Source organism: Poecilia reticulata, chromosome 3 (assembly GCF_904066995.2).
Source record: "Poecilia reticulata chromosome 3, P_reticulata-male-v2, whole genome shotgun sequence".
Lineage (NCBI taxonomy): Eukaryota > Metazoa > Chordata > Actinopteri > Cyprinodontiformes > Poeciliidae > Poecilia > Poecilia reticulata.
In genome coordinates, this window is record NC_088832.1 from 27,809,108 (window position 1) to 27,835,791 (window position 26,684).

General features: G+C 37.0%; 1 protein-coding gene and 2 long non-coding RNA genes across 3 annotated transcripts in view; 1 reads left to right on the forward strand and 2 right to left on the reverse strand.

Moving 5' to 3' along the window:
- tox3 (TOX high mobility group box family member 3) overlaps nt 1–5,923 on the reverse strand; it is a 49,524-nt gene extending 43,601 nt beyond the window's left edge. The window contains exon 1 of the mRNA XM_008405560.3: nt 4,830–5,923. Coding sequence (XP_008403782.2) covers nt 4,830–4,931 — 102 coding nt within the window. The 5' untranslated portion in view covers nt 4,932–5,923. The remainder of the gene's footprint in view (nt 1–4,829) is intronic.
- Nucleotides 1–26,684, forward strand: part of LOC145551156 (uncharacterized) — a 246,365-nt gene that overhangs the window by 124,618 nt on the left and 95,063 nt on the right. The window lies entirely within an intron of this gene.
- Nucleotides 6,207–26,684, reverse strand: part of LOC103462655 (uncharacterized) — a 70,287-nt gene continuing 49,809 nt past the window's right edge. The window contains exon 4 of the long non-coding RNA XR_014086975.1: nt 6,207–13,275. This is a non-coding gene — a long non-coding RNA (uncharacterized LOC103462655). The remainder of the gene's footprint in view (nt 13,276–26,684) is intronic.

Sequence of the window (26,684 nt, forward strand, 5' to 3'; positions counted from 1 at the left end):
TGGGCAATAAAATGCAAAGTACATCATAAATAAATTAACCAAAGAACATTATCTACATTTGGTTAAAAGGAAGTTGAACGAACAAGTGTACTGAAAGAGGAACATTTCTGGAAAAAGACTTCTTATTGTCAAGTCAAAGTTGACTTTCCTTTATTTGTTTGCCTTGCTGAGGTTACTAATTGTAACAGCTTGTGTGGTTTAGCACTCCAGCAAACACAACTTGACCTGCTACTTTGTCAAAAGAGCAACTGCTGTATCTGTTTGCAGAAAAAGCATTCAATTAAATTTTAAGCAGCAAAGTTACAAAAACAGCCAGTCTACAAAGAATGTGCTAAGTAGTAAGAAAATGTTGATCCCTTGTTTTGAAAAAATAAATTAAAAAAAATTATTTTTATTTCCCATATTGAAATAATAACAAATAAGCCAGATGTAGCCAGAAAGAAACTCACATTACTGAGAAGAAACCTTTTTTTACACCTTACTGCAGGTTTGCAGTTTAAATTGATTAGTCAGAAGGTCTTCTTTTTTTTCCTTTGTGTCTTCCACAGCTATAACCAAGCAGCATACCTTAAAGGTTTTATTTATGATTAGTGGAAATTACACCTTTTTTCCAACTAGTAGTGATTGTACACAACATGCTCAATCCATAGCCTAGCAAAAGTATGTATTTCTGTTTAAACCTTTCCACATTTTGCTACAACCACAGACATGTGTATTTTTGGTTTTATGTTTAAGCAGGCCAGAGGGACCTGGATGGAAAATATTTTTTATAAACAATTCGAAGTATGTTATGTAATTGTAATTAACTGACCCTTTCCTAAATCAAATCCTGTATACGCAGGCCCCCTGACTCAAGATTCATTAGAAGCACTTTATCCTACAATTATACTTGCAAGTCTGTCAGGATGTGTCTTTTTCCATCTTTGTATATTGAGGGACTGAACTTTTTCCCCAGTCTTCTTTGCAAGATTGTCTATCTACAGCAAATTTTAAGACAGAGAGAATCTTGATTAAATTGAGGTCTGGACTTTGACTGGGCCACTTTTACTCATAAATATGCTTTGCTGTGCACCGTTCCATTGTAGCTCTGGCTTTATGTTTAGTATTGGAAAATGAACCTCTGCTCACGACTTCAAGCCTTTTGCAGCATCTAACAAGTTTTCTTTCATGAATCAAAAAGCCTGTGTGAAGTTCCAGTTCCCATCGAACCATAGCGCCTTCTTTCACATGCTAACTCAGTCTCCTACATGGCTTGATGCAAGCCACTTTCCTATTCTCTAACACATCTTCACACAACCTCTGTATTTATACTATTACTATACATAGGACTATTTGCTAATTATAGGACTACTTAAAGCACTGGATTTTATTTTCAGGTATCCGACAGGTGGGTCAAATGCATACATCTCAGATTTTTCTATATATAAAAAAAGCTTCCCAAATTATCCTATGTCTTCCACATCACATGTATGCACCACGCTATTTTGGTCTTTCACACAGAACAACAATAAAGTTCAACAAATTGACAAAATGTAAAAAAGTTCAATGGGTGTGAATAAATTGGCAGCTACATAAAAACTATTAAGCTGGTTGTCAAGCTTTTTGTCTATATTCTTCTGCAATGAAGTTATTAAAACAAGCCTGGTCAGTTCAGTGCAAAAAGTAATTATTTTGTCCCTGTAGTGCTGGCACTCATTTTGCAAATAAACCTCAGAAGTGTGGACCAGTCCAGGTGAAAAGTTTATATAAACATCTGTTGGTAATTTCTTGGCGCCTGGAGCTAATGAAAGCTCAGCAATAAATGGATACAGTATTTGAAACATTATTAAAACCTTGAAAAAACAACCAGATGGCCATAAAATTGAGAATAACACCGAGGCTCTTTCATGAAAGCAGTAAAGTCAGCATCATTTTACTCTAAAGAAAAACCAGCCGAACCCAACCAACTCTTTGTCTTTGAGTGACAGAGAAGTTTGTCGGATAAACCACAAAACCTCAGCAGCCTTGTACAAACAACATCTTTAGGAAAACAACTGAGACAAAGCAGAACCAAAGGTTTAAACAAACACACACACACACACACACACACACACACACACACACACACACACACACACACACACACACACGCATATGTATATAGTAAGACAATGATCATAACACTTTTTGACAAAAACAAGATATGAGCGGAAACCAGGGAGTAATAAAAACAAGAAATCATGATCAAGTCAATTGAAAATGACATAACTTCCTGAGAGGGCGTATGCTCTTTCATGTTTTATATGAATATAAGGTAGTTCAATAGAAATGGACTCTCTTATGAAAACCCTTCCTTCCAACCAAACCCAGTACAGTTCTAGAGCTTAAAGGAAAAACCAAAGTGTTGTATTCCAATCCTACACTTAACTCTATAATATTTTTGCCTTTTCAATTTATTATACGAGCATTAATAAGCTGAGTAAAGATGTGACATGTTTCCCTCTAGTACCTCTGTTTCCCCTTCATCTCCGTGCCAAAAAAACAGCAGCTTCATTAGTCATGACTGCAGCACCTAATTAAGTTTGTGCCATTCGGGCTGGATTTTTCTGTAAATTTAAAAGAATCTCTGATGTTTCAAAGTGCCTCTGGGCCCTTCTGTCTCTGCTGCCATTAAAACTGAACATTTCCTGAGCCTGAATTTTAAGAGAGTTGTGCCTGTTTTCAAATCAAAACTGTAAAAACTAGTTTAAAGTTCTCCTGTTTGCAAAAAAAAAAAAAAAAAAAGAAAGGTGCTGTGACAGCTTTTAAGTAGATTAAAGAAGTAATGTTTCAGTATTGGATGACAAACCGCTTTGCCTTGTGCTACCTTTCAGCAAACTGATTCACATAAATTGAAGGACGCATGCAGAAGGGCCCATTTGTCCGAATGTGAAAAGGCAATGTAATTACCATGAACACATGCTTTGTACTCTCCCTTCCCACCACCCTTGCTCCTTTTGCATTGGGGCCAATTACAGATACAGATGGAAAATAAAAACTCTCTATTCCCAAGGAATTTACGAGCAGGGGTTAAAAATGCATACCAATACAAAGAAATGTGGTTAAAAGTTTTTCAGTGGTGATGAAGACATGATGAAACTGGGCACATATGACAACTTGGCCACACGACAAAGAGCTGATGAAACTGTGAGACAAACCTGGTAACTGTTTTGAGCAGCAAACAGAGCTGCACGAAATGGGCTGAATAATTTGGGTTGGGGGTAGTGCATAGACGTGTGTGTGTGTGTGTGTGCGTGTGTGTGTGTGTGTGTGTGTGTGTGTGCGTGCGTGTGTGTGTGTGTGTGTGCGTGTGTGTGTGTGTGTGTGTGTGTGCGTGCGTGCGTGCGTGTGTGTGTGTTGTGACAGGATGTGTTGAAGGTAGTATTGTTCATAAACACATACAGTAATTTTTGCTTCTCATAATAGCAAAAGTAAATATTTTAATACTTTATTTATTCTATAGCTACTAATAAGATCTATCTATCTATCTATCTATCTATCTATCTATCTATCTATCTATCTATCTATCTATCTATCTATCTATCTATCTATCTATTTCTGCTAGGAAATGAGACAGGCATCTCTCTACACAAGTACAAAACATACAATTATGAATTTTGAAAAAGAAAACAGACATGTTTCAGTCCAATTTTCCAAGGATGTGGCATGTCAAAAATGATTTATAGCCTCGTAAATAATCAATTACAACACAAATTGTAACTGGCAATACAGCAACAATACCTTCGTAGAACTGCGGACCAACTTTTTGGGATTTTTCCAATGCTATTTTGAGAGTTTATCTTTGAGGATGAGAGCCAGGTGTTGGAGTCTGGAAGGCCTCCGTATCATCACCCTCATCTCTAGGTGCCTCCAGAGTTCGTTATGAGGTCAGGTCAGAAATCTGGCTGGACCACTTCAAATTAAAAATATTAGTTTACACCTAAATCTGTCAAGGGGCATGAATAATTTCTTGCCTAATGTTTTCTTTCCCAGATAGATATGTAACTTATCATAGGCAGATAACATGTATTTTGTCTCAAACTGGATTTATCAATTCCACACTTACAACTACAAATTAAACTGCAACAAAAATATGAAAACAGTGTATTTGGAGATATGAATAACTTAGTTTAGAAACAATCTTACATAGCTAAAACTGTTTTCTACAGTATTTAACCCTCACTCCAAACTGCAGCTGAAATAATGTGTTAGATAAAAGCATAAGTCAGTGCATTGCTCACAATGATTCCATACAGCATAGTTAATTTAAGCCAACCCCCCATTAATAACAACTGTGTTAAACAGTTAAACACTTAACATCAAGTTAAACACCCTGCAAATAGCTGAGGGGCAGAAAGATATTTCTATACCATGCAATTTAGTTGCGTCATGCTGAGGGTCATGAAAGTGAGCGGTTCATTTGACACTTGATACAGAGTGTCTTCTTTTCATCACATTGTAACTGTATTGTAGGTGCTGATGCAATGATCCTTCACTGATGTTGAGGAACATGAAACCGTAAAAGCAACAGCGCCCATGACTGTGGATCATATCCCTGTGGTCAGAGTTTAGTAGTGCAATGAGGCCAAACAAAAAAAAAAAAAAAAAAAAAAAAAGTAACACTGCGTCATTACACTTGTCCTGCAGTTTTTCTTCACCGATGCACAAGCAACAAAGTTTCTGAACAGGAAGGGAAGTGATCAACGAGCAACTTCTAAAGAAACTAATTAACTGCACTTTAATCAGCGGGATGCACTGAAGGTTTTAGCACCAACGTGGTGACACAACGCGCAAAAAACGGGATTTCTCACCTTGTTGAAGTTGTAGTAGCCCAAACAATGGGCGAAGTCCAGGTTTGACGGATCTCCGGGGATAGAATTCCCTCCGGCAGTCGGATAAAATCTTACATCCATGTCGTGTGAGGCAGCTGCGCGCAGTTGTAGCCTGCTTGTTTCTGCCGTTTTTACAATCCAAGCGCTCAAGATAGACAGAGAGAGCAAGAGGGATGGATGGAGAGAAAGCGCGGCAGAGAGACGGAGGATAACCACGGCAGCTGGGGAGGGGGGGGAAGCGGGAGGGGGACAGGTAAAGTTTCCGTACTCCTCTTCTACACCTGGTGCAGTCGCTTCATGTCTGAGGAAGCCTGCGTGAAGGTAGGACGGAGCCCGGGAAGCTCACGGAGCAGAGCGGCGGACGCTGTTCACCAACATGCATTTACACACAGCTGCTGCTGCTGCTGCTGTATACAAAGAAGCCACGAGACCGGCGACTGAGCGCGAGTCCACCTCCTTCTCCCTCCCCTTTCGGACGCAGGAAAAAAAAATAAATAAATAAACAAAATCAGCTACAAAGTGGCACCAAGACGCGCAAAGTTAAGTCAAAACCGGATGCGAACTCAGATACGGCTCGTGCTCCTCTCAGAAGTTTATCGCTCCAATAACTTAGAAAATAGTTGGTGAAAAGGAAACGGGAGTCTGTTGTCCGCATGAACTCCTCTGCTGGGCGCTGGGTTCGGGGGAAGAAGAAGGCGAGCAGCTCTCCACAGATGAGGCAATTACTGACATAGTACAGTGGATATCCAAGTTGTGCCCCCGCTCTGCCTGACCTGACTGTCCGGCTGATGAACAAGGCAAATGTGCGAACAAGCCAGCCACTCCCCAAACACACCAAGCCACTCCCAATGAAAACACCGCGTTTAAGTCCATGCGACATGTTGGCGTGGAAATTAATCACAATTAACGTCTTTTTTTTTGTTTTGTTTCCATCTGTTCATAGTGGCCTACTGCTACAGTCTATACCATCCTTGTGTCCCCTTTTAAAGTTGAGTTTGATTACTGTTACTACATATATGTGAATCTTTTATCACTTAATAACATTTAAATATTTAGGCTGTCTCCCATTTTGTGGGATTATCCATACCACTCTCCCAGTCCATTTGCACCAATTGAGGAAATGAAATGCAAATGTTATACTGGAAAATAATTTAAATATGCCAACGTTTTACAATGTACTGACAATATTGCAAAATATAACATTTTGTACGCAGTTGCTCCTACATAACAGTTGAGTAATTACATGATCAAAAGCATGTTAGATGCATACAGATGACTAGTCTACTGCAAGTAAACTAATGCAATAAGTATCTAACTAGCATAATATTTCATAAATATAATGCATCAGAATACTTCTAACTATTTTTTGTTTTTGCAGCAGTATGTTGTCAAGAAAGAAATACCATACACTATACTGTGTTGGTGTTCCATCAATGCTCTTACAAGCAAGATTAACATCAAATACTTGTTAGAATACAAGTAACAACCCTAAACATGCATGATTCTCAGTAGAAGTGTGATAAATACACAGGCGACTTGAAATCTCTGTCAGTGATAGGCGTCATTCCCTTCACAGCGCCAAGCGAGAAGCTGCTGTTTGACTCACGTCACCATCACAACCATAAATCAAGTCGACCATGTAGCCTCATTTTTGTTTTTTTACAGGATTTTTTTAATGTCTGTGGATTTAATGTCCAAGAAAAGAAAGCATGTGAATTTACATCCAAGACAAACATGAACAATGCATTGAAATAAGTATATTTACAATTTATTCTATAGAAAGATCAAAGCTAAGATCTTCACATTTAGCAACAGCGTTAATACACTCCTCACACGTCTTTATTTTCTCTTTTAGTGTGTACTATTTATGTAACAGAAGTATTGAGATGATCAATTTCTTCAAGAACTTCACTGGGATCGCTGTGTTTCCAACAGAGAAAATGTGAAATGAAGCATCAAACACAAGCGAATGTGAACATCAAGCACAAAGCTTGAGCTAACAAAACATTATAACCACCTGCTTACACTGAATTGAGGAAAGCTTAACTTTACTAAACTTACTTTGTGGTGTACTTATCAAGGCTTAGTTGTGACAACAAACAAAAAAAAAATCTTGAGTCTTTTTTTTAATCAGCGTAGTTGATGTTTATTAGCCGATTTCCTCACCAACCTTGCAGAATAGTTTAGTTTCTGACTGTAGCGACAGTACCACCATCGTCATTTTTGTGCATTTAATTACTTTGATCCTTGTGAACAAATGCATAAACATCATGTCTTGCATATTATTTTTACTACATTTATAACCAAAGAATGTGGATGTTAAACATGACTGAAACCGACATTCCCATGTTTTTGAGCAGTTTAGAAACCAGACAATCAAAAATAAAACATGCTCCATCTGTGTCTCCTTCTTCACTATCTTTGTGCAGTGCTGTAAGAATCAATATACAGGGTATGCTTGTATTTCAGCAGAGAAGCCTGGATATTCTTTCTGTGTGAGACGCTGTGTTTTTAGCTGACATATTTGGCTGGGTTAGTTTTTACCAATCAGGGCTTTTCATTGTAGTAATTACACTGGAAATGAAGTCATCATGTAGAACAAGGTTTCAGTTTTCAGTTTCAATAGTATGACACCATTTTTGCATTCAATGGAATTATGTAATTTGCTTGATCAGTGTGTTTCCAGGAAGCAATTATTATTTTCGCCATTTTAAGTGACATTTATAGTCTTTGAAATATTGCAGTAAATACAGTATACTGCAGTTTGCTTTCCTCTATGAAGTTGACATTGTGAAACACTTGCAAATTTCAGCGATGGATTTAACAAACTGGCTTATCTCTCACCCTGCAGCTGAAAACCTTGGATGCCATAAATATACTAAAAAATATATGAAAAAGCAAAACTATGCAGCAAGAAATCTGCAAATAAAGACAGGAGTTAAAGGGGACCTATTATGCAAAATGTACGTTTTGCATTCTGTCGGGCTTCAATTTGGGTCTCTGCTGCTTCTGAATCAATCTAAATGCTTCAAAAACAACCCAGCATTTTTCTGGAAATGTTAATGGCTTTTGGTGTCTGGAAAATGAGCCTTTCAAAACCCTTCTGATTATTAAGTCAAAAGGAGTGAGCACTAACTCACTAGCCAGCCCAGTACGTTTGGTAAGCTGGTTTTACTACTGGATGTGCTGTACAACTGGTACTAGAATGATGAGTCTCTCGTTGTTCAGAAACCCCGTACTCCATCCTTGATGGTTGAGGCTCCACTTCTTCTTCTTCTTACTCTGACTCTGAGATACAAGATGTACTGTTGTACAGCTGAGCATCTGCAGCCATTTTCACACGTTTAAAGTGCATTTTCATGTATAAAGTGCAGAGTGTAAACATTGAGTTGGGGGTGTGGCCAGCAGCAGCTTATTTTGATTTAAAGTGACAAGACGCCCTAAAACAGCTTGTTCTGAAAGGAAGTAAAAATAGGTAAAGAAATGAGCAAAGTGAAATCTCATTATTTAAGAATGACATTGTGCAAAAATGAATATATTAAACATATTCCGCATAGCCTATGGACCTATTCTAACCAGTTCAAGGGAGCATAATACAAAATTTGTATGTTTACTATTCCTCAAATGATCACATAATAGGTTTTTTCTCATTAACATATTTCATTTTGACCTCAAAGGGAATAGAAGAGGTCAGATTAAACATAAAAATCAATGCTAAAGCCATAAGCGAACACAAGCACGTTTCCCCTAATCGCTGTCTGCAAATGACAGATTTTCTTTATTTACTTCTGGCCATCTAAATAAGATGTTTCTTTTCAAACAGTCATGCTTAAATCAATATTTACATGATTAAATTATTACACAGCAACCACAATTTGTCGCCTCAGATTTGCACTTGTTTGAGCAACGAGCTATTTTCATTGCTCAGTGTGATTACGTATATTTGAACACAATCAGATAATTCAAATGTTTGTCTGTAGGAGAATGTGTGTAAGTGGTATTTATGAGAAAGTGAAGCCCCTGCACAAGTGGGTACGGATGTTGGCATGTGGTATATGCAAGCTTAATCAATGACATAGAGTGATAAACTCTGCTGTGCTGCGCTGCAGGAGATAATCCTCGTTTGAACGCTCTCCAGTGCTTGCTTAGAGATGGTCAACAATCCATGAGAACTGCCAGGAAATCTGCTCTGTAATTATGGACATATTGATGCATATGCAAACTATTTTTCATCATGTTCCTGCCTGATAGAGGCACTTGCATGCATAATGAGGCAATGTCTTTACGTACAGCACACTGATCCTCCCACCAATCAAATCTCATTCACTCCAGCATACACAGACATATAAAGACCCCCAAACAGTCTCCCACACATCACATATCAGATAAGTGAGCTTCAACATGTTTCCAAATCAGGCAGCTTGGTTCTTTTATTTATTCCTGTTCTTAATGCATTTTGCTCTGCAGCCAGAGAGCAGAATTAATTTCCTTTCTGATACTTAGCTGTCAGTGTCTCAGCCAGATGAATCATGCTTTTCTGCTATATGTCATTTCCTTTCAGCCCTGCAAACACTGGAGCCATTCGGCAACAAGAAAACAAATTATCTCCTCCTGGCTTCTGCTCAGATTCAATTAAAGCGCTACAGAGTAATTATATGGCAATACAAAAGAGTAATAATGCAAAAATAATTAATTAACCTAATAATCTTTATTTACTGTGCACCCCCCCGATTCACGTGATAGTGTGTGATTCTGGCAGCAAGACACCTTCACAAATTTCTGTCATCTGTGGGGGGTTTTGTCTTTAAGTTTCAAAAATGTAATTTACTATCATATTTGTACTTTTAAAGAATGTTGAAAGCAGCCAAGAGAATTGAATTATGGAAAAAAGAAAACTCTTATTGTAGCTCATGTTTATGGGTTCTGCAGAAAGGAGCCGTAAAGCAATTTATCTGCTTCTTTCTTTTTTAAGAGATCTCAACACAAAGCTGTGGTTTATATTTGTGATTAACTTCAGAGTCAAACATCCGTCAACAGTGCATTCAAATGTCCAAAAACATTGAAAAAAACAATTTAAACTTGAAATAATCACAACTTTTGCTTTAATACCACATCTGCTTACAATTCAACATCTTGAATTGTAAGCAGACTATTCTTACAAGCCACAATAGCACTGACAGAAAAAAAACAAAAAAACATTTAAAAGGTGTGTTTAATCTGGAAAATATTTAATATAAATCAGTTATCTTGATATGAATATCCCAGTGTGATGCTAATATTAATGAAGATAAAATATTTTCCTGCTTTAGCATCTTTACCTGAGCAGCACGCTATTAAAATGGTTGATTTTATACAGATCTGTGAGTTTGGGAAGTTGAAAAGACTTATTTAATTACACGTGCCAGATTATGTGGTCATGTTTTATATGATTATGTAAATTTAAACCATATGTTTTGGGTTTTACTCTGATAATATTCATCTACACGGTTGCAAGCAAGAATACAAGCTCGAGCAGCCTGTGTTGGTTTAGCAGACTTGGTTATAAATATTATCGATACAATTGAAACAGTACAGCTGACAAATAACAAACATGTTTAAACAAACAAAAAATGTGACAGTTATATCCCCACTTGTAGATTTTTAAACAGAACAAAAACGCATCCTTGAAAATATTTTGTTTCAAATTTGAAATGCGGTTTATTTTTTTAGGAAGCAAGTTCAGTCTATATAGGTTTAGCAGACCAAGTTTATTCAGTTTCATTCAAAGTAATACCCTCTGTGTTCTGCATACATGAATTATTTCAGACAGAAAAAAAGAACATCTGTTTTCGATGGACCCAGTGTTGAATATTTTATTGTCTTTTTTAGGTCTGTGTGGATTTCTAAAGAGCGGTGCGCACATACTGGACAAAAATACAGAACACATGATCACACTAAACTTTACAATAAACGTATTCAACTGCATTAGTCATTGTAACAATCGTCATTCATTCCAATGAGTACTTGGATTCTTAGCCATATACTGGAAGAGGATATTTTTATATCCTATTAAGGGACTGACATTTGCTTTAACCCAGTATTTAATGTGCCTCGGTTTTCATGAACATTTTTAAGGGGTTTTACATTCATTATTTAAACCAAGAAATACTAACTCCAACACTACAGATCGAGTAAGGGGACTTTCTGTGTGAATGTATTCCTGTGGAACAACTGTGAAGAAAAAGCTTCTGCTTTCCAAAAGCAATTAGGCAAAACAACGTAGGTTTGCAATGTCGGACCAAAAGACTTTAAAAACAAGGTCCATCGAACAGATGAGACTAAAGAAGAGATTTTTGACCACAATGCACAGCATCATATTTGGTAAAAAACCTTTAACAACTGTTAAGCATGACAGTGGAGAGGTGAAAGTTTGGGCTTGTTTGACAACTATAGAACCTGAGCACTTTGTTATTTTTGTCAACATGATCTCCTTTGTACTGTGTAGCTGACTGGTCCAGTCAGATGTTGGGACATCAGTTCAACAGTTGTTTATTGGATGAAACAGAACAATGATCCCAAACACAACAGTGAATGTATGTATATACTTTGCAGTTTGGACTTCTTCTTCTCCTTGTGTCAAAAGTAGCTTTATTCTTGTCTCTTGCTAGTAGTAAGTGTCAAATTTGTGGAGTGCACAACTAGAAATTAGATTCTCCCACCTGAGCTGGGGATCCCTGCAGCTCCTCCAGAGTTACTGTGAACCTCTTGGCTTTTTCTCTGATGAAGGCTGTGTAGATAACCATAGTTTGCAGTTGTGCCATACTGTATGTCTATCTGCTGTGTTCATTGGTCTTTGTGAGGCTGTTTGTTCATCGTTGTTCTCTAATAAACCTCCGAGGCTGACTGAAACTAAACTACACGACTGGAATCAATAATCAATAATGCAATTGATTTATATTTTTGGGAGGTTTCAGAGTAGAAATGTATGAATAGGAATACAAATTACAAAAAAAAAAAAATAATTTCTTCCATCCCAATTTTTGTTGCTATTTAAAATACACTGAAGTTTGTTCTTGTAATATAGTAAAATGTTTGAATATGAATACTTTTGCAAGGTACGTTTTATGTTTACAGAGTCTGGCGTTAAATGTCCATTTTATAAAACTGATGTTCTATGTAAAAAAATAAAATAAAAAAAAAGAATAAAATAATTTTATAATATGAACAAAATGAATAAAATTGTACCCAACAATTTGATCCTTTTGCTGGATAATCATTTGTATGTCTAAATGTACGGTACTCAATTCATGTCAGAACTCTACTTATTATAAAACCGAGCCACAGAGAGAGGCATTTTTTAACAAGCCCTTTTTCTGTCTCATCACAGTTATTCCCACTATGTCCCTTAATCACAGTGATAATACTGCTGCTTTCACAGCATCAAAGACAGGTAATTCTGTTTGATCCAGTGTGACCATTCTGTAATGCCTGTCACTGGCCATATTCTTATGTTTATATCATGAGTCTGGAGAATCATGAATATTTATGCTGCCCATGCAACTGAATGCTCAGCATGAAATGAAATACTACGCTGCTTGAGGGTTGTTTGCCCTGAGACACAAATCTAAATCTACATATTGCCCAGTGCATACAAATAACACCGCAGCCGAACCAGCAGCACGCCTTTGGCTGTAAACTGCAAATGCGTTTCATTTTTAAGATACAGAGTTATTTGGTTTCTTTGCCAAATAAACGGCAGAAATGATTTCCCTCCATGTTTTGCCAAGTTACAGTTATAGGTGAGTGACAAACGTGTGGAAGAAATGAGAAAGGACCTTTCTTATGTTCTAGTTCTTCAATAAGCTGGCTTTTTTACAGAAACATGTCTGTTGCCCAGCAGTGCTCCAAATGCCAAGATGGACACTATGTACACGGCATCATTTTCCAGCGACACAGAAAAAAATAACTATTTTCTCTTCCATGGTTCAATAGCTGAAGAAATGATCTTGATTTGTTTTTCCCTATGGCTGGAAATCTCATTTTTATAGCGAAAAATATTATGTGCAAACCAATTCCAAATCCACTTTTCCAGTCTACTTTTCCATTATCACAATAAAATCACGGCTCATTTTTATGACAGTTGGTTGTTGAAATACATTAAAATGGGCTTGAGAATAGACTTGCCCTCTTGGCCATTGTCTTTTGAATTAAATGTCAACACAGGTGTAAAACAAAATGTAACCTCATATTCTGCTGAATATAAATGTGCCATTTGCTGATATAGATGAATCTGGAAGAGAAAGAGGCTCATTTCTCCGCTCGTAAATTAACTCAGGCTTGTCCGTGGTTGAGTGACATATCTTTGATTTGTTGCAAGCAGTTAATTTCAGTCCAAATCCAGCAGGCTGTAATTTCTCTCAGCACTTTGCTTCCCCAGACAGTCCTGCTGAAGAGGAAAAAAAAAAACACACCACTATCAGATAAATGAGATCTCATGTGACCTTTAAAGGCAACACAGCAAACATTTTACAGATTCACACCTTCATTTAAATAAATGTGACCAGCAAGTTGGTTAACTAGCCTAAATTAATTGCCGATGGCGCCGCCTGACAACCAATTCCACCACTGATATTTCTGCTGTGCAACTTATTTTGACTGTGCAATTATGCAAGGACAAAAACCGTTTTTGGCCAAGTTCCAGGCTAAGTTTTGAAACACGAGGCTCATGAGGACAGTGAGTTTAGACAGGAGAAGAAACAGTGAAGAGGCTGGATCTGAGCCATGACCCATCCACTGTCTCCCCCCCTAAAACTTTCATTTCCATTAGTGTGTTCTCTTCTGAGTTCCTGAGAAACTCTCTCACCCTTTCTAGCTCTATCCGCTTGGACACCCATTAAAGTATGTTGTTAAATTCTTCATAAACGATAATGTTTTCAGTGCTGTTAAATCGAAACCTTCATTAAAATTTCAGAATTTATTCCTTCAACAGTGAATGTCCTCAAGAATATTCTTGTTCTGTGAAAGCAAAGTAAAATAACAAGAAGAAGAAATGGATGGATGTTATTGTTTTCCCCCAAGCATAGCACATTTGAATCCTGTGAATTTGTCAGCAAGGTCCCAAAGAATCCCAAAATGGTCATGGTTTTGAAATTTCATGTGTAGTGTGTGTATACACCTGGTATTTACCCTTTTCTCTTTTCTTGAACACTTCAGTTGACTTGTCAGGATTGAGTTGTACTCAAAACAAACTCATTTGCATCATAAGAGAGCTGTGGGTTTTTTTTAATCTTCAAAAGTAGATTTTACCACAACTTTGCTGTAGGACTGGTGTTTCATCTCAGTTAGTAGATCAAGTATAGATTAGTTTTTGTTTCTAAATATCTGTAATACTGACAAACTGGTGACGTGACCTTTCTTGTTTCATCCAGAGTTTCCTGTTGAGCTGTTCTACAAATTGTTCTCTTCACTCCACTCCGTTCTTTTAATTTTTTAAGCAGTTAGCACGGTGGACAAACATGAAACTGCTACTGGGCAAGTTACTCAACAGGTTGTTGCTAGGTAACCAAAGAGTGAGTGAGTGAGTTTGTTGATGCTTAGCTGGCAGTGAGAGGTTGAGTGGCAAAAAACTTTCCTCTGCCTACATCCCCAAGAATACTGTTCCAATCTGAACTGGAGTTAAGTGAAACTATTGAGTATTTTATTGGTTGCATTATCAAATGTTATTGGTCATGCGTTTATCACCATACACAGTATGTTGTTGTTGATTAATTGCCGAGCACTACTTTGCTCATTTGTCTTGTTCTGTCTGTTTGAAAGCTGGCTATGCAGATGAGAAACCATGACAACACAAACCAAATGAGATCAGCTTAATTTCAGAACACTGTAAAATTATGAATACTGAGATGACAAGATGGATTATGGTTAGCCCACTTTTTAGACTCTTATCTTTTTCTTTTTATTGCAAAGTCCCCACAAGGGAGAGGAGTCAAACCAAAAGTTTGGACTCGTCACCTTAGCTTAGTTTCCTTTTGCCTTCAGTGGAAATCACTGAGAGAAAGTCTCAGGACTCTCACAATAACTTTTTCTTATTCAAGCAAAGAGCAAGGTCAATGCCACAATTTGTGAAACTTTTTTATAATGGTGTATGTTTCATTAGCTGGTGATTCAGAGGAAGAGGTTATGAGCTGTATGGAACTGATCCAGTGTGAGTGGCAGAATTTACATTTGCGATAATGATGGTGCTGAGATAATTTTCTGCAAGTGGGATGTGAACTGTAGTATCTGCATATGTAGCTGATTATAAAAGCACTTCAAATGTGCTTATATAAGTCATGCCTGGAGCTCCCACATGTTCATCACGCTCATCTCCCTCCTTTAAATACAAAGGAAAGAAAGACCAAGCTATCTGATACGAGTTGGATTAGAGCCACATACTTATGGGAATAGCTGCCAGTGTATTTGTTTAAACAGAAAATGTAATCATAGACAAGCAAAATAAATGGCAAGATAAATTACATGCAAGATTGAGAAAAGTAAATATAAACTAAGAGAACAGAAAGAAGGGGGAAAACCAAAGAAGAAATGGTGTCTTCAGACAATCCATTTACTCCCAAACGCACCTTGGGTTATTGAGAACGATAACAATCCAGCAAGAGCCTATTGTATTGCAGTGCAGAGACACATGTTTCTCCTGGCTTGACATAATTGCCATTCTTCCTCTGTTTTCTATCTGGGCAACATCAATCTCAGTTGCTGGTCTGTCAGAACTGTCGGCGGCTCAGAGTAAAGTCAGGCTTCCCATATCGGGGTACTGTGAAGTGCTGGAGCTGAGGATGAGAGATCACAAAACTGCCTCAGCCAAAAGACTTTGTCCTCCTCTTAACATCATATGTCACCACATAGATTCAGTGTGCAACTCCGACTTCAGCACCAAAGGCACATACAGTCTGACAATAACAAATAGATTCTTGTCTTTCCTGCCTTGTCTGGTCTCACGTCAGTAACGCCCGTGACAGGACATCAGAAATGATCATTGTATGTACATTTCATATTGATAAGTGCATTTGGGGGATCATATTCTGGGAAAGACAATTTTGCTCTAGAGAGCATGAGCTTAAGCTGTTTTTGTTTTAAAGAAGAAAAAAAAGTAATACAAAATCCCTGTGCACTGTAAGCAGAGACTAATCACTGCTTCAAAATCTTTTTCACAACTTTGGGATGAAAAAGATTGTTTGAGGGGAGAAGCAATATTTCACTGGGTGAAATAGGTGCAGGCAATCTGCCTTTGGAGTGGAGAAGGCAGCAGTGTTTTATAATGGAAGAAATTCAATGTGACATGTCGAGAATGAATTGCTCAGTCAACCAGAAATATCCCTTGTTCTAATGGCTTGGGACATTCAGTGGCGTGTTCTCTCCTCCCCCTCCCAATCCTCACATTTTTCTCCCCACCTCTCTTTCCATTCGATTTCTCCCTCCCTGTCTGTGCAAACACAACTCACATCTGCAACAAATAACATCATAAAGAGGCCCTGATAGCTCGAGATGTAACTATATGCTTAGTGGCTGCACTTGGACACCAAGTAAACAAATTATTCAAAAGCATCAAATAGAAAATCAATACGGTCTTAAAGAGTAGATTAGTTTTCATACACTTGTTCCAAAGATGACTTGTATCTCTAAAATATCTCTCTAAAACAGGTCCTGTCCGTGAACACTCGTCTTAAAATCTAAAACATGCACTGGATGGATATAGGTTTTATTTAGTGAAAGAAAAATGTAGCTTTTTCCTGTTATAAGACTTCATACGTCTGTGGTTGTTGCTAACCAGTACAAGCACCATCGTGTTGATCCTATCTCTGCAACGATTAATATCAAAGGGAAATATTCATTAGCTTGAATTTCCCTGCAGATAAAATCCATATTGGATTTTTGGAAGAAATATGTGGTGCTTAAAATTTGTTAATTAAAACAGAATTATTTCACCTAACAAAAATATTTAGCATCCCAGAGCCAAAGCACACAGATGATGGAGCGCTTTGCTTGTCAGACTGCCCATCAGAATTTTAACTCGGTTTAATTAAATTTATCTATAAAGTGCCAATTCACAAGAAATGTTCTCTTAAGTAACTTCAAAAAAGAACATTGCTCATCTCTGAAAACTATAACTGTCTGTAACTATATAGACAGATTCAATTTGATCCTAGTTGTCAATGTAGCCAGATTCAATTTGACTGAAACATAAAAAATATAAAGTTATCCAAATTGATAAATAGCAGGTGCAGCATTTAAATCTATGTTGTGTGTTTTGTTGTTTTCCTTTGCAGATGTGAGTCATCACTCTGCAGTCCAGTCAATTTGACAATTTCATGGCATCAAATTGTATTCTGATGTCATGATTTCTTTTCCCCAAAAAAGTTGTTCATAATACCAGCTGCTGAGAAAGTTGTTTATATGCTAATAACTTTGTTGTTAGAAAGTGCAAAAAGACATTTAATGAACACAAAAATACTATTACTATAAAATTTCCCTTGATGAAATGGGAACTGCAGCTGGAACCATTATACAATTCTTCTGTAGATGTCCCTTTCTAATATATATATATATGTAATTAAATTCTTTAGAAAATATTTTTGACTCTGACTTAAAAACTTAAAAAATAAAGACAGCTTAGGGTACAAGTTGACTGCATTGACCATGATAAGCAGACATCTTGTCTTAAAATTTTTTTTTTTCTAATTAGTAGATTTCTTTGCACAAGTGGCGTTCATTGAATAGTAGAGAAACAAGAAATATGATGGACAAAGAAAGGGAAGACACAGAGGACGGACCAGTTTGCTTGTCAGACTGGTCATCAGAAATTTTATTAAGTTTGATTAAAGGGCCTGAGACCAGGAATCAAACCCAGGAAAAGGACTACAGCCTCTGCACATGGTGCTCACGTTCTACTGAACCACCCAGCTTCTGTATCTCGATTTATGTAAATATGAGCTTTACATCATCCAAACATAAAATAATTAAACTGGAACATCAAGTGCAGTCACGTCTATGATGCATACTTGCTTTCTATACTGAGTGCATGACTGAAATATTTAGTTAGATAAATTCATCAAAAAACTTGATTGGCCCACCCTGCCTGGCAGCTCCTCCAAGCTTTTAACATGCTGAGGTGAGTGGCTCTTCTATGGTCTTTATTGGTGCACCATGAGTTAAACAGATGTTATTGGTTCATTGCTGCCATGTTTGAGTAGCAGTTATGTAAATTCTGCAGCAGTGGTTTAAATTTGTGGTATAAATGCTGTTTCTAAGATGCAATATTTCCAAAACAAAGTCTGAATTAATTGTTACTGAAACCCAAAGTTGACAGTCAAAGGTGGGATAGTGGTATACCTATTTCTGTGTGTAGTAGTAACATTTTTTTTGTTTAATCATTCAGCAACAGTGTAGTAACTACAAACTCACTAAATTTGCCAACTTTGCATTAAAGTATCGTAATTTACAAAATAATGCAAAGTTGGCACCTTTAATGAACTTTTAATGCAACTTTTAGAGCAACTTTGCATTAAAAATGCCATTATTTACCGAATGACACTTCATGACAACAGTCATAAACATTCATAAAGAGTTCTTTATGTTCATGGCAGGTGTTACGTCATGTTTATGACAGTGTCATGTCAGTCTTATGCACACCCCTTCTAATAGTGTTACCAAATTATTTTTATTGAACCAAACAAAGCATCTGTCAAAAGGTAATATTGCAGTATAAATGGAGTTTTAAAAATTAATAATTTGTCAGTTTTTATTTTCATGGCATGCAGAAATTATTTATACCCTTTTAAGACCTTTTTGCACGTTTCTCCACAAATTCTCTAGCAGATTAAAGTTGGGGTTCTGGCTGGACCACTCCAAAGTATTGCTTTCCATCATAAGAAACATATTAGTCAAATCAAAAGATTACTTTAAACATAAATCTGCCAGAGGTATGAGTTACATTGGGCTTAAGTATAAATAAATAATCAACTCTCCCGGGGGATTCTGTCGAGTCGGTTCACATACGCTAGTTGAACTCAAATGATTTATTTCAGTAACTTCACTCACACTCAGATTGAGCACAGTCTGGATGTGAGACTAATTATTCAGGTACATTAATATAATCTAAAATAGCATATCAAAATCACAACAGCAAATAAAAATGCAAACCTACATACTTATTAAAAAATGTCAAATTTCCAAATGTTGGCAACAACCTGCTTACAAAAACACAAACTCATGGGTTTCTTTGTACTGTTTAAGTTTGAGCTAATGTGGCTATCAGCAAGTTAATGACTATAGTTAAAATAAAATGAAGTCCAGGAAAAATCTTGTAGTTTTATCTGTAAAGTGGTGTGGAGATAATGTGCAGAGATTCATGCTGTTCAAGAGAAGGCCTGTATTTTTCTGAGCAAATTGCAGAGGTATGAGATTTTGATCTAGTTGCTGATAAAGGATATTTTTTTCTCCACTTTTGATGGAGGATGCAATAGCATGTGTGATTTGGCATTACTGGCTTTTGAGTGTATACGCTCTGTGATTGGCACTTTAGATATTCATCCTGTCCACAAAACACATCTTACCTTACCTGAAATATGATTTCTTCAGAGGTGTAATCGTGGGTTGGAAGATTGCTTTCTTTTATCCAGGAGTGAAAATAATAAATTGGAACTGGTAGGAAAAATGTTTCAGATGTCAGTTTAATCTCAGGGCTATTTTGCTCACGTGTTCAGTTTCATTGTGTCAGGCGTTTGATCGAAGTATTGTTGAAGACTGCAATTCTCTTCACTCATCAGCAGGGCTTTGTGATGGTCGACAACTCAAAATGTATTTTTTTTTTCCATTAGGAGTTAACCTGCAGTCAGTGCAAGGAGGGAATCTCTGCTTTTCTATGAGCTACCTCTTCCTGAACGTTGGTTTCTGTCCTTGTGCTGACATATAAAATGGAAACAAACAACGCTCAGAGGCTAAATATACCACAGGATTCAGATAAGTTATCTGGTCCCTGATAACACGTCAAACAATATGTTACTTATTAACCAACATTCCCACTCTGGTTTCAACACTCCTGCTCTACAAAGGTTGAAGTTTTTGACATCATTAAAAACGATCTTACTGGTATAAAGTGAGAGTTTAGTACAGTCAGCATTCATTTGAAAATGTTTTATGTGTACTAAATATTATTTTAATAAAAATGGTAAACAAATGGAGCCAAGAAGAAACTATTACTTAATCACAATTGTTCACATATCAGAATTGAAGTCCCTACAGGTCATTAACAGATAAGTTAGATAATGTATAAAGATAATGAAAGCAAATCCAAGTACTCCCAGACAAAAACAACCTTTTTATACAATCTTCCAATTAAATGTCTTGATGTTAACTGAAGATTTCGAATTACATAGCTTAAATGTGAAAAATACACAGAAGATTTTTTTCCCCAAAAAATATAGAGTGGTACGAAGCAATACCATTTTTACAAAAAAGGCAACGTGGCAAAGATATTTCTGTTCTACCTACTATTGTGTTTAAAAGATATTTGGGAGCAGAAAATGTAGAGTACAGCACTAATGGTGCTTTTAATTTTTACCTGGAGGCTGACATTCCTGAGATCCAAGTTGAAAAAAATAAAAAAGAATGACAAACAAAGTCAAAATTTCAGGTTGGAAAGTTAGAAGCCCAATGGAAATCTGCAATAACGCTGCCATAGACATAAAACCGAGTCAAATGTACAGAGATAAACTGATCATTACCTCTTCTGATGGTTTATATCACAGTAACAATAGTACACTGTAGAATGTGTGTAAAAGAACGGTAAAACGGTTCTTTTACCGTTTGAACACATAAAATGGAGGGAAATATGTTATTGGCTAATAGCAGTCATATTGGTCAATAAGCACAACAATTAGCAACCCTACTATTCTCCCCGAGTTGCAACTAGGTCAATGATTCAAATATGAAATCAGTCCGAGACAAACGTTCTGCCCTCAGAGAAAAAGCAAAAGCAGCATTAGTTCAAAATAGGTTATTGATTGAACTGATTGAGTCATTTAATCAGTGAAGCACAAAGCAAGCATATAATTAAGGTATGAAAGGGCAAATTGATGGACAAAGTTCTGGCTTGAAGCAAGACTTGTCCTCTAAATCATTCGTTAAGAGCTAGCAAATAAATAAACAACATAAGCAAAAACCAAATAATGTTTTCTGCAAGAATGGTTTTTGTTACGAACTGATCCAGTGGGTGTGGCCAGAGAAGCAGAGAGGAGAAAAGCTGCCGTCTGATTTGGCGAAGCTCCAAAGTTTCACTGAAGAACTTTCATTTTTGGGATTGATCCATTTTTTCATTACATAGGTTTTGCTTGTAGGGCTCCGGGCAAGTTAGAAAGATTGTCAGCATAAAAATATAGTCTGTAGTGCAAACAAAAATGGTGAATGTAGGTAAAGTCAGAAGAAAATCCATTTTACTTCAATGTTCAAAGCCTAAAAAAGGAAAATAAGCCTTTGCAAATCAAGAAATAGAGGAAAATAACGCATGATGATGATTGATTTAAAGTTCGACAGACAAGCATTGAGGCATGGAAAATTACATGACCCTCCTGGTAAAACAAATTAAAGAAGGCAGGAGTCAGTGTAAACAATGATAAACTGTAGTAAATTGAGTAAACAGAAAAAGAACAAACCTTTACGTCATATAGGTCTGAAAGCCTGCTTCACAGAAAACATTTAATGGTCTGAATGCATTGTGGCTGGAAGCGGACTGGAGAAGTGGACCACAGCGCAGGGCATTCTGGGTCAATAGAACCAAAACAAACGCAAGAGTCTAGCACTAGAAATGGCTCGCTGTCTTTTACCAAAAGAGAAATACTGCAACTGCTAACGTCCATTTATCTTTGTTAAAAAGGAAGTTGTGCTTCTTCAGAGGTTTTTGTGCCGCTTCCTTCAGGTGTTCTTGGTGCAGCGCCACCACAGGTGAAGGAGTGAACAGGTTTTTCACTTTGGATCGTTTGACAGTGCAGTGTGAAAGCGAACCGCAGCAGCTGAAAATTGAGCAAATGTTGCAATTTTGGTCCCCAATCGACCTAAGTCTACTGGACTATCAGGTGTGAAAAAACCCTCAAATCTTTACCTAAATAAAATAAATACTAATTTCAAGAAAAGTACCATACAAAGAAAAATATATTTGTGGAACGGAAGTTCTTTTTTTTCCTTCTTCTTCTTAATTTTTCAGATGAAACCAGGTGAGCTACAGACAGGTGACTGTCACTGCCAGATCCGTTGAGGGCTGAATCATGTGTAAACAGACATGAGATGTAGTTAAATCCCAACAGTTCTGTTTATAGTGCATGTGGTTTTTCAGCTGTCTTTGTCTAAAATCCAAAGCAATCTGCAGGGGTTGAAGTCCAGCGAAGTGAACTGGTGAATTTGTTATTAGATCATTATCTGTGGAAACCCCCTTCCTCTTGGAGCTAATGCACTGCTGTCTATTCACACAGAATGCTTCCCTCCTGAGCTCTAGCTGTGCCAGGCTAAGACTCTTGGAGGCGTTAACATTAAGCTGGACCACAGTGTCCGATAGAGCTGTGGAAAAAAAAAAAGGGCCGTGCAGCACCCCATCCAGTACACTGTTCAGAGTCAGCAAACCATTAGTCAAATCTACCCAGTCGTGAAAAAAAAGAAAAAAGAAAAAAAGAAGAGGGTGGGAGGGGGCAAAACAAGATATGCATGCATAAAATTCAACACATTTGTTCCCATGGCAACCATTCAGCATGTCATTCACTTGTCAAGCTACATCAGGGCCGATGGGGTCCATTGTCTGAGTCCTGGTGAGCATGGCTGCCTGGAACAGACTCTGCCCCCTTTTCCTTGTTCTGACCAAACATCCAGGTCATTTACCACGCTGTTATTTGTTTTTAATTCCAGTTCAGCTCTGTCTTTCGCTCGCTAATCACGCGACAAGTGACCACTGTGGCTCAAAAAAAGAAAAAGAAAAGGGGGGGGGTGATGCAGCACAGTTTAGAAGCAAAGCTTTTATGATACTCATGAATAGGTGGTCGGGGCGGGGAGGGGGTGGATTAAGGGGAAATTCAGAACAACCACTCCCAGACAAACATCTCAAAGATTTTTGTGCTTCAGTTTATAGATTTGGTGGGGGTGAAGGCAGTGTGGAGTTTCAGCGTCTATGACTGGCTGTCAAGATCAGTTTAGCAGCCACAATGGGAGAAAAGGCCATTTGACTTCTGTAATCTTTTCCAACACGTTCTGCTGGATTGACACTGCTCCACCAGTTCCCCTGTGAACCACACTGTGCTGTGTGGATGCTAAGCCAGTACAAAAGTTGGAGATTGTATTCTGCTTTAAAGTGCTCGGCCGGCTCCATTGTGCTCCACTTTAATTATGCACAGGAACAACTTCGGCTGTTGAAGGAAAGAGAGCAGCGTTTTAGAACGGTTTCCAGAAATTTGTTCTGCTGGGCGCTCCAAACACTTACTTCCTCCTGTAGTTAATATTTAACCCGACCTTTAGCATGGAAGCATGACTTGCAAATTTGTAGATGTCTGCTGTGAGGTGAAACTACTTCTTGTCTGTGTTTTGCATGAGAGCAGAGGAAACTTGCAAATACCCATTTTTGTTCAGTTGTTCGTTTCAGTGTTTGAGGTTATTTTCTTAAGTGGATCATTGCCACATTCTTTCCGTTTTCAGGTAGTAGATTGAACAGTCCAATGTTGAATATGTTCAAAGCTAAACTATGTCCTGTCTGCTTTCTTCCTTGGTCTTTGTGAAGTTTGCTCATGCATGTTATCTCACTAACCTCTCAGGCTATCACTACAGCTGGATTTGCAATTTTTATGAATAATTTATATTTGTAAATAATATATTATTTATAAATATAGAGGTGGACTCAATTTACTAATGACAATACCTCTGAATGCATCCAGTGGAACTGACTAATAACCTTGTTTATGGTTATCAGAGGCCTGATTACATTACACAGTCAGATCTTTCGTTCGTAAACAAAATTTGAAATCCAGGTTTTACTTTTCACTCCACTTTACAATTGTGCTGTACATGGAAATGTGGAAAAGCTCCAGGGCTTAAATACACTGTGTAAAGCACTGCAACTCAGGAGAAAAATATTTGCAGAAATAACTTTCATTTAAAAAAATATATATATCAATTGTGTTTAAACTGCAGGCTCACCGGGTCTGTTTTGGACTCACATTCATATCTAGTTTGTATTCTTGTCTGGCAGTTGTTACACAAAACTACTCTACATGCTACAGTCAAGCATTATGTTGCTGTTCATAAATATATATACTAAATAAGAATTTGTTGCCATCTGCAAATAATGTTCGTCTGTAATGTACTCAGTGCAGCAGAAGTGTGTGTTATGCAAAAGGAGTAAATTGTTGCACGCAGCCTGCTTCAGGTGAAACCAAACTTTCCCCTGTTCATTTCTGCAATAGGCTTTACGCCCCTGCAGAAGAACATAATGAGAGAACATTTCGTCTTTCTAAAGCTCTGTTCTTCCTTTTCCTTTATTACAAATGGTTAAAAATCTAGTTTGAGCTCATCATAAATTAATGATCTATATTGTGGTTTTAAAAGTATCACGAACACAAAACAGATGTTAAAATGAAAAGTGTTAACCAAAATAACATTTAAAAAAAAAAAGAAAAGTTTTTTTCACATCTCTGGTTTCAAACACTCATATCTGACTTTGGACAAAAGCAAATTACTTAAAATAATAACCATCTGGTTGGACCATTATGAATCTACATCTGGAGTAAATTACTGGATCACCTCATCACCCTCAATAATCATCCGCGTTTGGCACCTTTGCTTTTATACTCGTGAGACTGGATTTTATTTGAGTTATAACGCCTTCAAAAAATAAGAGGCAAAAACACAAGGGCTGATTGTGGCATTGACTAGGATTAGTTGAAAGATTTTAATTGTTTGAGTCACCACAAAATATGCAATTAAAAAAAAACAACTTGGTACTCTAAGTTTTTATGTGAAGGTTCACGATGTTTCTGAAACAAACAGGATGTTTCCTCTTGTGCATATTTATATGCATACAAATTTAAAATGTATATTGGTAAGAGGTAAAAGCAAACTCGTATCCAATAATTAGAAACGAGTCAGATTTCTATATTTATGGTTTGCTAAACTTAGAAAACATTTGTAATTGTTCACATCAATTCAAGCATTAACTCGGTTTAATGCAAAAAAAAAAAAACACATTTAAAAGGCATCAGTTACCGTACATAACCAGTGCAGCTTGATTTATCTGACTTAGTGGACCATATGTGTGGGATTTTACAATTTGACCGTGTATTTATGGTTCCCAGAAACAGACTGTAAGCATGAAGCCATCCCGACTGACAGGTTCAGCACTTCATCTTGGACCCATCAGGGAAATTCACATCCAGCAGTCTGACAGCAGGTCAGTCTGCACTTAAAAGCCTCTTATGTTTATATTTATGCTCTCTGGTGGCATAAGCGGCTCACAAAGAAAAAAATCATTAAGTGCATTCTGAGTAAGTAGGTTATTATTGCCTGGCTGTCATGAAAAATGACAAACAGGATGAAAGTATGACATCTGTGCTTTATTTGTGCAGCTGCCTGCTAATCAGATGAATTAACCGTCTTTGAACTGAAAGAAATTGGTTTTACTACATTTTTGATAAAAATTCACCAGACATTTGGTTTTCAGTAAAGGTAATGTTTTAAACATCAGCACATCAGATGTGAAAATGAATGAACATCTTTACAAACTTTTCAGACATACCTGAAACTCTGTCCCATGCAGCTGACGTAACTTACGTTTTTATGTTGTAATAACTTTAACGTTTTATGCATTTTTTTTAAGTATTAGAAACCCTTGTATAAAGTAAACAGGTTGAATGATGGAAGACATCTAGTTGCACCACAGACAGCTGGAATGAGAACTAAAAATCTTGCTTATTTGAGGTTCACGTTCTAATGCTGCCCTCCAAAATTTGGTTTGGTCTGAATGCTGGTCAATATTCATGTTAAAGTTTTAGTATGCAAATGCTTCTCTTTCGGTAATTCAGAAAAGCTTCAAAATAAAATAAAACAAATTGCTATATGTCTAAAACTCCAACATTCATCATATTTTCCCAGTTCATACCCAAACCTGCTTCTGACCTGTTGATCAACACCCAAGACGACTCATTACGCAAAAGCTTCAATATTAAATGACCTGCTGCAGTTCTTAGACTCAGATACAGTAAAAGAACCGAAGAACCTTCAAAGAAGTGAATCTTAGCCATTTCTAATCATCCTCTCAAGATGTGATTGTGATAAATACTTTTGTTTGCCATGTATATTTTTGTCACGTTCATTTGTTTCTTTCATTTAAATGTGCAAAATTCACATTTTTCTTCCCCATGCACCAAGCACGTGGGCTCAATGTCATCTTATTTCCTTCTTTTATTACCATTTTTCTTTCATGTTTCCTAGCTCTGTTTCCAAAGTGGGAAATAATCAATACATTCAAAAAAACTGTGCTGAAATCGACAGCTTCAAGTTGCAGAGAAGGTCTTTGGATTCTTCCCGCCATTTCTTTCTGTCCTCCCTCAGTTTGATGTTAAAAACCCTTTTCTTTAAACTCCTTGGATGCCAATAAAGTTTTGAACAATAATTTGTATTTAGATTTTAAGTAAGATATTGAGCATTTATTTTCCATCAGTCACAAGTAGTTTGAAGACTAGCTACAGTTAGTCTTTTTTTTTTGTCTTTGTTTACTTATCTCTTTTTGCTTAATTGATTCAAAAGTAAGTAGGCCTTAGTGAGATTTACAGT